At 31.8% G+C, this 14181-nt stretch overlaps 1 protein-coding gene across 1 annotated transcript; it reads right to left on the reverse strand.

Annotated features, from left to right (window-relative positions):
- Positions 1-12856: 12856 nt before the first annotated feature.
- LOC143058076 (glycoprotein 3-alpha-L-fucosyltransferase A-like) lies at positions 12857-13942 on the reverse strand. The gene has a single exon (XM_076231541.1). It carries the CDS (start codon positions 13940-13942, stop codon positions 12857-12859), a length of 1086 nt encoding a protein of 361 aa, XP_076087656.1.
- Positions 13943-14181: the final 239 nt, after the last annotated feature.

Below are 14181 nucleotides of genomic sequence, written 5' to 3' on the forward strand. Positions count from 1 at the left end.
GTAAAGTTGGTTTTTTTCTCAACTAAGTTAATTATAATTTGAATCTCCTGCGACATACAACTTTGATTTTTTTTCTAACTCATGGTTTTGTATAATAAATATCCATATTATTTCGTTCCTAGTATATTTAAAATAGTACTGTATTAACGTATGTGCACGGGCATTTCGTTAAGCGGGTACTCGATGTACCGAATCTAAAAATTATTCAGTTAAATAACAATGCATGTATGATAATACACGAAAGCGAAGTTCAAGATTTATTATATATTACAAACTAAATTTAAACAAATTATCAACTCATATTTAAATTCCTTTTTGTATAAAATTTCATGTTCATTATAATGAAATAAATAAAATATTCGTAAATATTAAGAACGGTAATAATTAATATGTTCATACTTTTCATTTTCATTTTTATATTTATCACTTTTTAATCATTATTCAAAATAATAGAACATAATGTTCACTTATGACAGACATAAGAGCATCATAGATTCACATCCTATGACATATCATATGATAGTCATAAGATGATCATAAAATATGTCCCAAGATATATCTTATGACATATCTTATGATACTTTCGAAAACCAGGCCCCAGGCCAATAACTGCTATTAGTCCTTATAATTGTAAATAGCGATTACTGCCAAAACATACATATACAAACAAACAAAATATGACAATTGCAGATATGTAAGAATAATTATTAATGGCCCTTCGAGAATTATTATAAATAAAAATTCAAATAGATATAATTTCAGATTATCAATACTTGTTAACTTTTACCATCTTTATGTTTTGACATGTACTCACCCGTTATTTAGATACGTAGCCTTTGAAGCATTAGAGGGTTTACGTTTGTATCTATTACATGTAGCAGTTTTCAACAACAATCAAATTCAACAACAAAATTTATATAAGCCTGATTAATGACCACAAAATAAGAATACCTACATTTAAGCTCATTTGTTGATTAGAATTCTCAAGTTTTACAATCAAATTGAGAAAACTGGTTATAACCTGCATGTACATTAAAATACATAAAATTAAGAAAGGAAATGGGGAATGTGTCAAAGCGACAACAACCCGACCATAGAGCAGAGAACAGCCGAAGGCCACCAATGGGTCTTCAATGTAGCGAGAAATTCCCGCACCCGGAGGCGGTCTTCAGCTAGCCCCTTAAAAATATGTATACTAGTACAGTGATAATGGACGTCATACTAAACTCTGAATTATACACAAGAAACTAAAATCAAAAATCATACAAGACTAACAGAGGCCAGAGGCTCCTGACTTAAGAACGGCACAAAATTGCCGCGGGGTTAATCATGTTTATGAGATCTCAATCCTCCCCCTATACCTCTAGCCAATGTTGAAAAGTAAACACATAACAATACGCACATTAAAATTTAGTTCAAGAGAAGTCCGATACCGATGTCAGAAGATGTAAGAAAAGAAAAGAAATAAAATGACAATAATACATAAATAACAACAGACTACTATCAGTTAACCAGCTCCTGACCTCAATTAAACTGATTGAAAGATTACGTCTTCATCATATGAATATCAGGCACAATCCCTCCCGTTAGGGGTTTAGTATCATACTATCATAAAATATATGAGAAGAACATAACCCGTGTCATGCCAACAACTGTTTATTTTTAATAAATGTGTTTAGTTCCGATGCAAAGACTCTATAAGTGAATCAATATCAAAGCCAAAATATGCAATCTTTAATGACCTGACAACAGTATCGTAACTATATCCCTTCTTGATAAGTCTGTTTAAAGGTTTTGTAAGCTTTTGAGGTGAATACTGACATTGTTGTGCTTTGTTAAGAATATTACCATAAAATATTGGATGTGTGAAATACCTGAACGTATTTATAAGATGTCTGCATGATGAGTTATATTTACGAATTATTTCCTTGTACTAATGATAAAATTTAGTAAATGTTTTGACTAGTTTGTGATATCGAAAATCCTGGTGTAATAATCTTTGAGTAATACACAAATTTCTCTCGCTAAAATCTAATACGTTGTTACATACACTAACGAATCATACAAGTTGAGATATATAAACACCATAAGATGGTGACAAGGGAACGTCACCATCTAAAAATGAATAATTTACGATAGGAAATGAAAAATCATCTCTTTTATCATAAAATTTTCTAGTAAGCTTCCCGTTAATGATATAGTTATAAAGATCGAGGAAAGGGCAGTAGTCATTGTTAGTATTAAGCTTTATTTAAAGTGATTTCAACAGGATACATTTCTTTAGTATACATACTGAAGTGGTTATTATTGAGAGCCAATATATTATCCAAATGTCTAAAAGTATTTTTAAGTTTTTGTATCAAATGTTGTTTCGATGGGTCTTTGCTGATTTTAGTCATAAATTGTAACTCATAACAATACAAAAACAGGTCCGCAATAAGTGGTGCACAGTAACTCCACATTTGAATTCCAATAACTTGACGATAAACGGAATCTCCAAAGCGATCAAAAATGTTATCAACTAAAAGTTCAAGGATAAATATAGTATCAAAGTATGTCCAATTGACATAGTTTTTATTGTTGCTACTAGAAAATGACCGAAAAGAGTTGGAAGATATGTACTCACATTCTGACTTTTAAAATGCCCAGTCGATTAGGGTTGTGAATTTTTTTCTTAATAAGAATATGAGGCAAAGTGGTATATAGGGTAGAAAAATCAAAACTTTGAACTGATTCGAAATCCCCAATATATGCATGCAATTTATCAAGTACTTCCAACGAGTTTTTGACGCTCCAAAAGTAATTGATTCCACTATTTTCAAAGGCCTTATTTTAGCAATTTATAATCAGGTTTTTTTATTGTACCAAGTGTACTAGTACGTAGAATAGACAATTTGTCTGTTAAGTTCATGCATCATTGTAAATATAACGGAATTTGATGGGACTGTAATCAAAGTGAGAGGGTTAGCGCTATAAAACCAGGTTTAATCCACCATTTTCTACATTTGAAAATGCCTGTACCAAGTCAGAAATATGACAGTTCTTCTGCATTTGTTTTTGATGTGTTTTGTTATTTGATTTTGCCATGTGATTATGGACTTTCCGATTAGATTTTCCCCTAGGTTCAGTTTTTTTGTGATTTTACTTTTTAGTAGTGGAACAATGGCTTGAAGATGAAATAAATCTATATTTGTAAGTTTTTTTTGTGTAGCTTCGGAAACCAGAACATAGTTAGGACTTTCATTGTATTTGGTTCTGCTTGTAAAGAAGCAGCTTAAAGTTTGTGCTTGTAACAGATGTCGTTTTCTTAAAATGAAGTCAGTTGGAATGTTGGTGAATTCGTGATTTCCTTTTGCAGAACCTCAATATAAAATTTATTTCAAACAATAATGATATTATTAGCAGTTTATCAGCCGGAAAAAAATAAATCCTTGGCTAGTTCTTTTAGTTTATGTTTGATACGCGAAATATGGTTTTTATGGTTGTTGTTAAGAGTAAAATGTTCTTTAAAATGATGTATTCGAATATCAACTATCTTCATTACTGAATTAAAAAAAAGAGTCCAAAGATTTTTTGTCAGCTTTTTCCCCATTTCAAACAGTAGATACGAAGTGAGTGGTAGATGATATTACGACACCCATTCCAATTAATAATTGACGGGGGACGATATTTAGGTCCTTTACTGAGGAATGATTTTAACTCTCGGTCGCGAAAGATGGTAAGGTCTCCTGTTATGACATGCGAAATGGGGTCATAAGTGTATTCAGAATTACTGCAATTACATTACATAGGTGTATTTTCTATGATATTTACATCTTTACACAATTGGCTATAATTAAACACATATTTCCGGGTAGATTTCTTGTAACTTCAACAAATTAAAGTGAGTTCAGTATTATCAAAATATTCAGGAATTTGGTCTTTAACAGAATGGTCGTTAAAAATACCGGCAATATTTACAAAATCAAAATCTTTATTGACATACTTTATTTTAATAAGATGTTTCCATGATCTTCAGGGCGATCAATTTTGGGAAACAGTTTAGAATAACAATATGCCATTATAATTTGAACGATTTCATACTTAGGATTGCAATATGAAATCGTTTTGCAATCCTCTAAAATTTAATTTATTTATAGGTAAAGAACAGAGCTTGGTTAACAGATAATGTCTGCCGTTATTTTTTTGAAATAGAAATTAGGTCCGAAATATTTGTATGGTTGGTTCGAAATTTTCTTTGATTGCGATTTTTTCTACGTCTATGAGAACGATTTTTACAAACAGTGTTTAGAAACTATATCCAAAATGTTAAGAGAATCGGTTCTTGATATATTACCAATTCCCATGATATTATCATTAAGACCGAGAGGGTAGACTGTCTATAATTTTTTAATCTAATTTATTTCAATTATTTTCTGTGATCGTACAAACTTTGAATGAGATTCACCAGGCTGCTTATTTACTACTTCTACTTGAATGAACCAAGCGTTTTGATTTTATTGTTAGCATAAGTAGTTTGACTGAACTAAAGCTTTTGATAAGTTATTCTGAGTCCTTTGGAGACCTGATCCATCCAAACTTCTTCTTTTATAAAGTGATACAATGCATATTTTAGTTTTTTAATTTTGCTTGACTCTAGAGGGTATCCAAAAAGCAATCATTCTAGTATCATATTGGCATCGTTTAGTAAATCTTAAACTTTGGCATCATGTAAGATGTATTCGTACAAGTTTTATCAGATAATTAGCTATGTCGTATAGCCCATTCTGAAGGGTTTGTCATTAATTTTTTTGTGTCACCATTTATACATTTAAAAATCTCTAGCTTGAATGAAGGTTTGCACTCGTCCAATTCTCGATAGAAAAGCACAACAATCTGATACGATGAACGATGTTTTTTTGGGCAAGGAGAAAGTTATTCCATATTAATTTCTGATAACCGTTTATATTTAATTCTGTGCATTTTTGTGAAAGTCTATCACTTACTAAAAACTTTGACGATCTTGCATTTACTATTCTTTTGGTTAACTAATTATCTTTAGCATCATTTATTTCATGTTATCCGAAATCATTTGTAGAGAAACATAAAACAAACATATATCTGGTGTATATATATATAGTTGAATTGGTTATTGTTACCGCTGGGTTGACAACTCTGACATGACAATACAGATAGTCGCTTAATAGAACTTGCTTTAATAGAAATTAAATCATTTTTAATTAAGAAACGTATGTCCCTTATTCATAGTTCTGATTCTTTGTCTGAATATATTTCACCTCTTTGGTGTATTATCTTTTGATCGTTTGAATAAGGACTTGGCCTCGGTCTTCTATATCTTCAAACTATTTATCAGGTCTTCGGCAAAGATTCAAAATAACACTTCTGGTTCCTCATTACTATTTGATATAGACCGTATTGCTCAACCCCAACGCGATGATTTTCAACTTTCTATGTTTTAATTGTAACCTCTTGATCTAAACCACCCATGTCAGGTATAGTATATTATAACAGATTCAACAATTGACTTCAGTTCCTGTTCATCAATAAATATAGGTTCCTTTTCATAAAACTGAATGCACAAAAGAACCTATTAAACATATTTTAAACCACTCGATAAAAATTACTTCTAAGTCATGAAAAAAATGTACTTTTAAAAGTTTTGATATGTTGGATATTTGTTCAAGTGTTTATCTATTCATGTACTCTGTAAAACTTGACAAAATTGTTGATTCGCAGGCTGTTGTCTGCTCTTTGGTCGGGTTGTTGTCTCGTTGACATATTCCAATTTCCATTCTCAATTTTAAATATGTTATATAAGTTTGTTTATATATATTACAATCGCATAACTGATGAAAAAAAACATCTGCAATGAATCTTGAAAATAAATGATTAACGATCAATTTGATTTAATATTATTTTTTGCATTTTTTTCGTATATTCCATGTATTCCGATCTTTTTTTTTTTCTAGTCGTGTTATAACAATGTGAATACTTTCAGAAAAATGTATTTGACGGGTGTCAATGGGAAACATAAAAAAAGCCATGATTCAGTTTGCTTCTTTAAATAAGGATTTCCAAATGGCAACGACACTATTGAAAATATACAAGGATAAACTACTACTATTAAATAGCAAATCAACGTAGAGAAAATTAAAACCCAATGCAATATCAAAATTCTTTGCTATTAGTTGTATCCCTGTCAATTGCAGATTTTACCTAATTAAAGAAAGCTATATCTCTGTATCTTTATTAATTGCATGATGCATTAAATATATTGAAGCGTTACTGCAATTTGCATTCAGTTTCAATCTTGTTATATTCAAGATATGTTTTGAGAAGACATGAAAACATTAACAAATATAGAAAGGCATTATCTTCTCTGTTTAAAGAACTGTGTAACCCTTATACTGTAAATACATATGGTTGTTTTTAAATTATTTTATGTTGTATATATGCAGTACGTAAACAAAGTTCGAAGAGACCCGATCACAATGACAAAGTATACGTAGTCGTTACAATATAATTTACTTTACTAAAAGTGCAAAGGTTTGTCAACTTCTGTTGACTTTGAAATACAAGGGTATCATTATATATCATATCATGTCCTCTTTATATATATATATATATAGATAGCTCATGAATACTTGATTAAAGGTAAGTTTGCATAACCTGATTCGCATATTTATCTTGATGTCAATATAACTTTGAACTATCAGATAGCTTTGGGGTATATGAACAATTTTTTCTATAGAAAGGTAGAACCCGATTTTGTCAAAGAAATAAAATGCATAATTGCATACCATAATTAAAAACTTCGGCTTTTAAATGGAGTCTGGTGGCTCGCTGGAAAACGACTTCTTTTAGAGGACAACTTATTATTTATTTGAATCTGTAAACACTTGAATTCCTACTTTATTGGAACTAAAAAATATTTTTTTGGCTTTCATAAAAAAAATCTTAACTGCGAAATTTATAGAAATGAAGGTTATAACGCAAATTGATATTTAAGTTCTATAAACGTTTTTATATGACCTATGTAAATGTAAGTGATTACAGTTTACGGTCTTAACAATAATTGGACACGCACACTGCATATGTAAATTTCTTGCACAACAGGATGGTTACCAATCTACTCGCGCAAACGTACTAGGACAAACTCCCGCAAACGTAACTACCCGCTACCAAAGGGTGTAATCTTTCTTATGATCGATTAAAATATATCTTCTTAAGGCTAATTAAGTGTTTATTATAAGACATGATAAGGAGACACATGTATTTGAGACGATTTTAAGCTAAAAAAAAAGCGCGTAAAAATAATATTTAATTTGTTAGGGCCAGCACAGGTGGGTTTGGGGCGTTCGACCGCCTGGATTCGTCACAAATGTGATGTAACTAAATTGTATACCAACTTTGAATTTTATAAGAAATTAGAAAACAGTGACTGCCGCGAAATTGGATGTATGTAAGAAGGATTATCATGTTTAGTCTAAAAATTCACATTGATATTTTAGAATCGTCGGAATGCGAGACCAAGGGATGCACATTCGTGGCGGCTTGAACTATATGTATGAGGCTTCATATGTCAGAAGTGAGAAGGCCTGACTGCAACCCACCTCGGACATAGATATATTGCCTTAAGATGTTTCTATCTGTCATGTGGCCATTGTCCTTGGTCTCATATTCATGGTTCAGCGATTTCCCATCAAAATGAATAGCTGTGAATGTCACACTGATAAGAGAGGAACCATGTTACTTCAAAGCCAATCAGAAGACGCGTTAAACCCAAAATTAAATTATTATTCGTTGGATACCAATTTTTGGTGGGTTTCGTGGGTATAGGTGAACCACGAATTCAAAAGTTCAACGAATATAATATTTTCAATAGGCTTTGTATATAGTGATAGGCAAAACCACGAAATCAAATATCCACGAATATTCAAGTTTGCGGCAATCCACAAAAATTGATACCCACGAACACAGATGAATCCACAGTAACAAAAGTCAGTCCGTATCTCTAATACCATTTTATATAATAGATCAAATTTATTTGCTTATGTGGCCACATGACTATTGTGTGACTTTGAACCTATTTTATTGATTAATTGGTAAACAGTCTATGGAAGAAGCGATTCGATAAAAACTTTTCTTATATCAACGAGCGATATTGTCTTATATCAACGAGTTGCATTGTGGGAAATTTCAGACGAATGTTAGCATTTGTACGAAGAAAGGCAGATTTCTTGGTATAAAGAAATGACTCTTTTCTTAAAACAGGGTGACATTTAACACGACATACGTCTGGTGTATAATTTCCATGAATTATTTTATGTAATAACAAGCAAGGTGTATTTAAACGAGAAAATTGAATTGTTGAATAAATGCAATATAAATGCACGATTATTCATTTGTAGATGTACACATTCTATAAATATCATGTAGCAAATTCAGTGGAAAGCAATTGAGATGAATTCAATTGTTTGCTAAGCCAAAATCATCACCTATAAGTCAAAGATACTGCTATATTTTATTATATCAATGCGATATTTGTCTTATATCATAGCGATGATTTTTTAATGTAAAAAATTTATGAATGCGATACTTTTCTACTATAACTGCTATAGTTTTCTAATATAAAATGAATACGATGACACGTCACAATGCATGTCAAGAAAACTGCAAACATAATTCACAAACTTAGATCATGACCGGTTTAATGTTTTAGGATCAATATCACTAAAATTTCGTAACTGTAACAAAATTAACGCTTACATGAACTTATCATTTCGAAAATGTTGCTTGACCCTATTGATAGTTGCAAGTGATAACAACCTGTTCAGTCTATTGTTTTCAATCACATGGTTTAACCGACTAATTCGTGGTGGCACTTTACCATGTGTACCCAGCGTGTAAACAAACACTTAGCCTGTGTTTCAGACAAAAAAATTATCAAAACTCCTTATTGTTTTACAGTATTGGCGGTTGGATATTCATCAGGCTAGATTTTATCACACGACTATTAAAAAAATATTTAAAGAATTGCTTCGTTATTGAAATATACAATGTAGTTCTGACATTTTTTTTTAGAGTTTTGACAAACTATCATGTAATCGTTCCTTCAAAAAGATATGTGTATCTACTATAATGAAATCTGCTGCATTTGAACTGTCTTTTAATTTAAAAGATAAACTTTGTGCATATGATTAAAATAAGCTATTACTATAAGAGCATTGCACTATGTTTATTAGATGTTCTAGAGGGACATTATGATTAAAAAATACAACCACGTAAATGTTGAGCAAAATTACATAATGTGCAACAATAGACAATTTCCATATTACCGACTTTTGAGTACGGAGTTTTTATTTTTTGTACAGGTTCCCATCTCTGTGGTAGGACATCCTGGTACTCGGTCAAATAAAAACAATTTAAGTTTAACCAAGCCACTAATAGGTAAATTTTGAGGAGAACATACTCTTTGTACTATGTTTTCTATAAACATGATGAACGTCAAAATCATCGGAAAACAGTCAACTCTCCTTAAACCCCCATCCCACAAACAAAAAAAAAAAAAAACATCAATTATATTCTAGATTTTTCTTCTTTTGATCCTACCACAGGGTATAACCTATTGAAAAAATGTATAATCCGGAATCAAAAGAGCGTCAAATCGTCACACTAGCCTTGAACAGTTGTGTAACAGCATCATATAACACCACGTTGTATAATAAGTTTGAAATGGCTAAACATATAAGTTAAGCACGAAACGCAAATACACAAAAAAAGACAGAGGACAAAGTAGCAATCTGAGAGAACTTGCAGTTACTGAAAACTAGTTCACATCCCGATGAATAACAACCAGTCAATATTTATTCAAAAACCAGTTGTTGGCATGACACGGGTTATGTTCTTCTCATATATGTTATGATGGTATGATACTAAACCCCTAAATGGAAGGATTATGCCTGATGTTCATATAATGAAATCATAATCTTTCAGTCAGTTTAATTGAAGTATGGAGCTGGCATGGCAGTTAACTGCTGGTAGTCTTTTGTTATTTATGAATTATTGTCATTTTGTTTATTTTCTTTGGTTACATCTTCTGACATTAGACTCGGACTTCTCTTGAACTGATTTCTAATGTGCGTACTGTTATGCGTTTACTTTTCTACATTAGCTAGAGGTATAGAGGGAGGGTTGAGATCTCACAAACATGTTTAACCCCGCCGCATTTTTGCGCCTGTCCCAAGTCAGGAGCCTCTGGCCTTTGTTAGTTTTGTATTATTTTAATTTTAGTTTCTAGTGTACAATTTGGAAATTAGTAGGGCGCTCATTATCACTTATATTTATTTAGGTGCCAGCTGAAGTGCGCCTGCGGGTGCGGGAATTTCTCGCTACATTGAAGACCTGTTGGTGACCTTCTGCTGTTGTTTTTTCTATGGTCGGGTTGTTGTCTCTTTGACACATTCGCCATTTCCATTCTCAATTTTATAATGAATCATCTTTTACTTTGTGTCAATCAAAATAATAAATGAATCCTGTTTTACTTCGTACCAATCAAACTAATCAATGAATCATGTTTAATTCGTGTCAATCAGACTAACCAATGAATCATGTTTTTCTTCGTGTCAATCAGACTATTCAATGAGTCATGTTTTGATTAGTGTCAATCAGACTAACCAATGAATCATGTTTTTCTTCGTGTCAATCAGACTATTCAATGAGTCATGTTTTGATTAGTGTCAATCAGACTAATCAATGAATCATGTTTAATTCGTGTCAATCAGACTAACCAATGAATCATGTTTAATTCGTGTCAATCAGACTAACCAATGAATCATGTTTTTCTTCGTGTCAATCAGACTATTCAATGAGTCATGTTTTGATTAATGTCAATCAGACTAATCAATGAATCATGTATTACTTCGTGTCAATCAGACTTATCAATGAATCATGTTTTACTTCGTGTGAATCAGATGAGTCAAGCTATTTTCAGCTAATTTTTACAAGTTGTTCATTCCAGCATAATTTGTTTTTACATCACTGTCTCAGTTAAGTTAGTTTTCTCGTTCGAACCGTTTCAAAATTCATGTCGGTACATTTTATGGCTAACTAATTGGTATGGTTTTGCTTATTGTTTAAGTCCGTGCTGTAAACTCCCCTGCAGTTCAAGCTCCGATCCGCATACTACGCTATACTAATGATGGAGCAAAGGGAAAACGTTACTATTTATTCTGCCATAGGCGACAATACTAATATTTTTTTCAATTCACATCTTTTTACAATAAAAAACAAAACGTACATGAAAACTTCAACTTATAAATACAACTACTTGGTTCAACAGCTTCCTTATCAGAAGTAATTTTCGTTTAAGAATATCATGATACGACACACAAGATCTAAAGTATCATACCGATTTGAAAATATATATACTATATATGAAAGGCTGTCAGAGAAAAGTTGACAATAAGAATTATACAATGAAAATCATATTTCTTGTAAAAAAAATCAACTTTGGCTCATTAACAATTCGTATATGTAAGTAAACATCTTCAAAGCACTAACTGTATCATTCTTTGGTATCCTTAAAACAACAATAAAAAACACAGTTTGACAGATCTTTTGAATTATTCAATTAGTAAGCTATTAAGGAAAACTTTACAGAATAATGCGACATTGTAGTTTGTTTTCATTCTTGTTGAGAAATTCCTGCATGAATTCTGTCTTATAAGAACAAAGGAACAAGAGGTGAACCTTTGGTCCTATATGAATGATTACCCATAGCCAGAAATTAGTAGTGGTTTTGCTAATTAATATTCATAATATGTAAATGAGAATTGTACCACGTGATAGTACTTTGAACTGGACTGGCTTGATAGGCTTGATATCATTAAAATCTTTAAAACACGGATATTATAAGTTGCCCGTCACAGAGTCCTTATTTACAATCACTTTGATATTTCCGTAAAGTTGTCAGGCGGTCAAAATCAAAACAATGAACGCGAATTTAGTGAATTTTTCGTGCCTTCGTGAGTTTATTCTTCTTGAAATAGTGACATTTTAATTTTACGTGGGAACCTAGAGTTCAACGACTACACATACAAGGTTTGGACTTGCTTATTCTTTGGAAATTCAAGTTTCATATTTCACCCCGGCAACCTGTTTTTGTAATGACCTTGTAAGCTAATTTTTAACACGAAATTTGCAAATTTGACGTTTCAGCCATTTTAGCCTGTATTTTACACTGCAATGTTAAAGGCCTCTCGTTTCGATTTTTAAAATAGCTCAGGAACCTGTATTTTTGCAACAACAGTCATTATGTTTCGTTTAAATGGTGTATATTGTTAGGTATATTCATTTTCTGCCCCGGCAACCTGTCTATCACTTAAATTAAAATTAAAACAGACATTTTTTCAAAATTCCCTATCATTTCAATGTAATTTCCGTGACCCGTATCCGATTTCTTTAGTATAATATTCAAATAAGCAAAGTGGCGTTGATTTCTGGAATGCAGAACTTTTTGAACCAGTGTGGTTTATTTTTACATGATTCGATTGGTCAATTCCTCATGATAGTTCTGTATCCTTTGTTCATTGTAAATAAAACAAAGCTGGTATGATTATTTCCAAACTATCTTTGTGTTTATAACAAGGTATGATTGTGTTAAGGGGAGAAGTCAATGCTAAGGGTCATTACAAAAAACTATTTGTACATGTTGTATATTATATATTGCTTTCTCTACCTCCACTTCATTTTTTCTTGGTAAAATATTTAGTGATGCAGTTGCCTCAACGCCTCAATTTAAGTTACAACATTGCATATCATATTGTCAAATGTCTGTGGGAATATGGCATTTCTTTTAAAGTATCCAGTGTGTTAAATTCAATTTATTGCTTCGCTTAAACCCTGAGTTGAGTTTTTCACAAACAGAACAATGAAGAGTTTGCAACATCTCCTGTTGTGTCCACAAGCTTGAAACGAACTTATCTTTTGCTTTTAAATAACTAGTGTACAAACTTTCATTACTTCCTACATGTTTTAGATATAAAGCTAGTTCTTTAGGCGATGAAAAGTCTAAAGATGAGATAAAGGTACCTTTCGGTAAAATGTTTCTTATATTCGGAGCTCCTCGGTACACTGGGATTAGGTCAAAACCGTCCTGATAGAACCGGTATGCCTTTTCAGTGACATAGTCTTCACATAGAGAATTTTCAAATGCCAAGTAAAATTTATAAACTTTACTTAAATCGTTGAAACAGGAGTCATCATTCCAAGATGAACAGTTTTTACCGCATCGTCCAAATACGTCAACATCTATGGTTTTATTCATCTTCTTAATGTATGTGTACCGTTTTGATACAGCATTACAATGGCTAACTACCCAGGCAGCATTTTTCGTCTTTTGAAGGAAGATTTTTGTGTAGTTTTTCTCGGATTGTATTTTCGTTCTTGCCAGTAGTCCATACGGAAAAGATATATCAGCATCTGGTCTATAGCTGGATACCCAATCAAATTTATTGTCCCATTCTTTTTTTAAAAAGTTTGTGACTGTATATGCTTCAGATTCAACAGAGACGAATACCCATTTCTGATTTGCTGACTTAGCTGGCACCTTACCATTAAGGCTAGTATGATAAAATAACACAGCATCACTTTTACTAAGTGAAGTTTCATCCGATGCTACACCAATCTTGCAATTCCTGAACGCACAATTTCTGAACGTGAATATAAGCAAATAATTTGGTGTGTCTTGAGGGCGTTTATTCCAAGTTATTGAATATATTTTCTTGTATATATTTTTATCTGCAATTTCTGTTGATTTTGTTTTTACCCACTGTATCGGAAGGATATTTTCGAGATAATAATTGATGAACAATATGCCAGTGACAATTGACATCAGTGTTAAAAGTCCATAAAACATGATTGTGGTCTGAGAAAAGTGCATCTTGTTAGACCTGAAATATATTAAAAACGATATTTCTTAGATATTCGTTATACTAGAAATCTGATAATTTTGAGAGAAACAATTAAATAAAATGAAGGTCTACACGAAAGTATTTCATGTCAATATTACATGCATATTGGTTGAGAAATAATTGATGCAAAGTAAAATTGAGAATGGAAATGGGGAATGTGTCAAAGAGACAACAACCCGCCAAAATAAAAAACAACAGCAGAGGGTCA

The sequence above is a fragment of the Mytilus galloprovincialis genome, chromosome 14, assembly GCF_965363235.1.
Source record: "Mytilus galloprovincialis chromosome 14, xbMytGall1.hap1.1, whole genome shotgun sequence".
Taxonomy (NCBI): domain Eukaryota; kingdom Metazoa; phylum Mollusca; class Bivalvia; order Mytilida; family Mytilidae; genus Mytilus; species Mytilus galloprovincialis.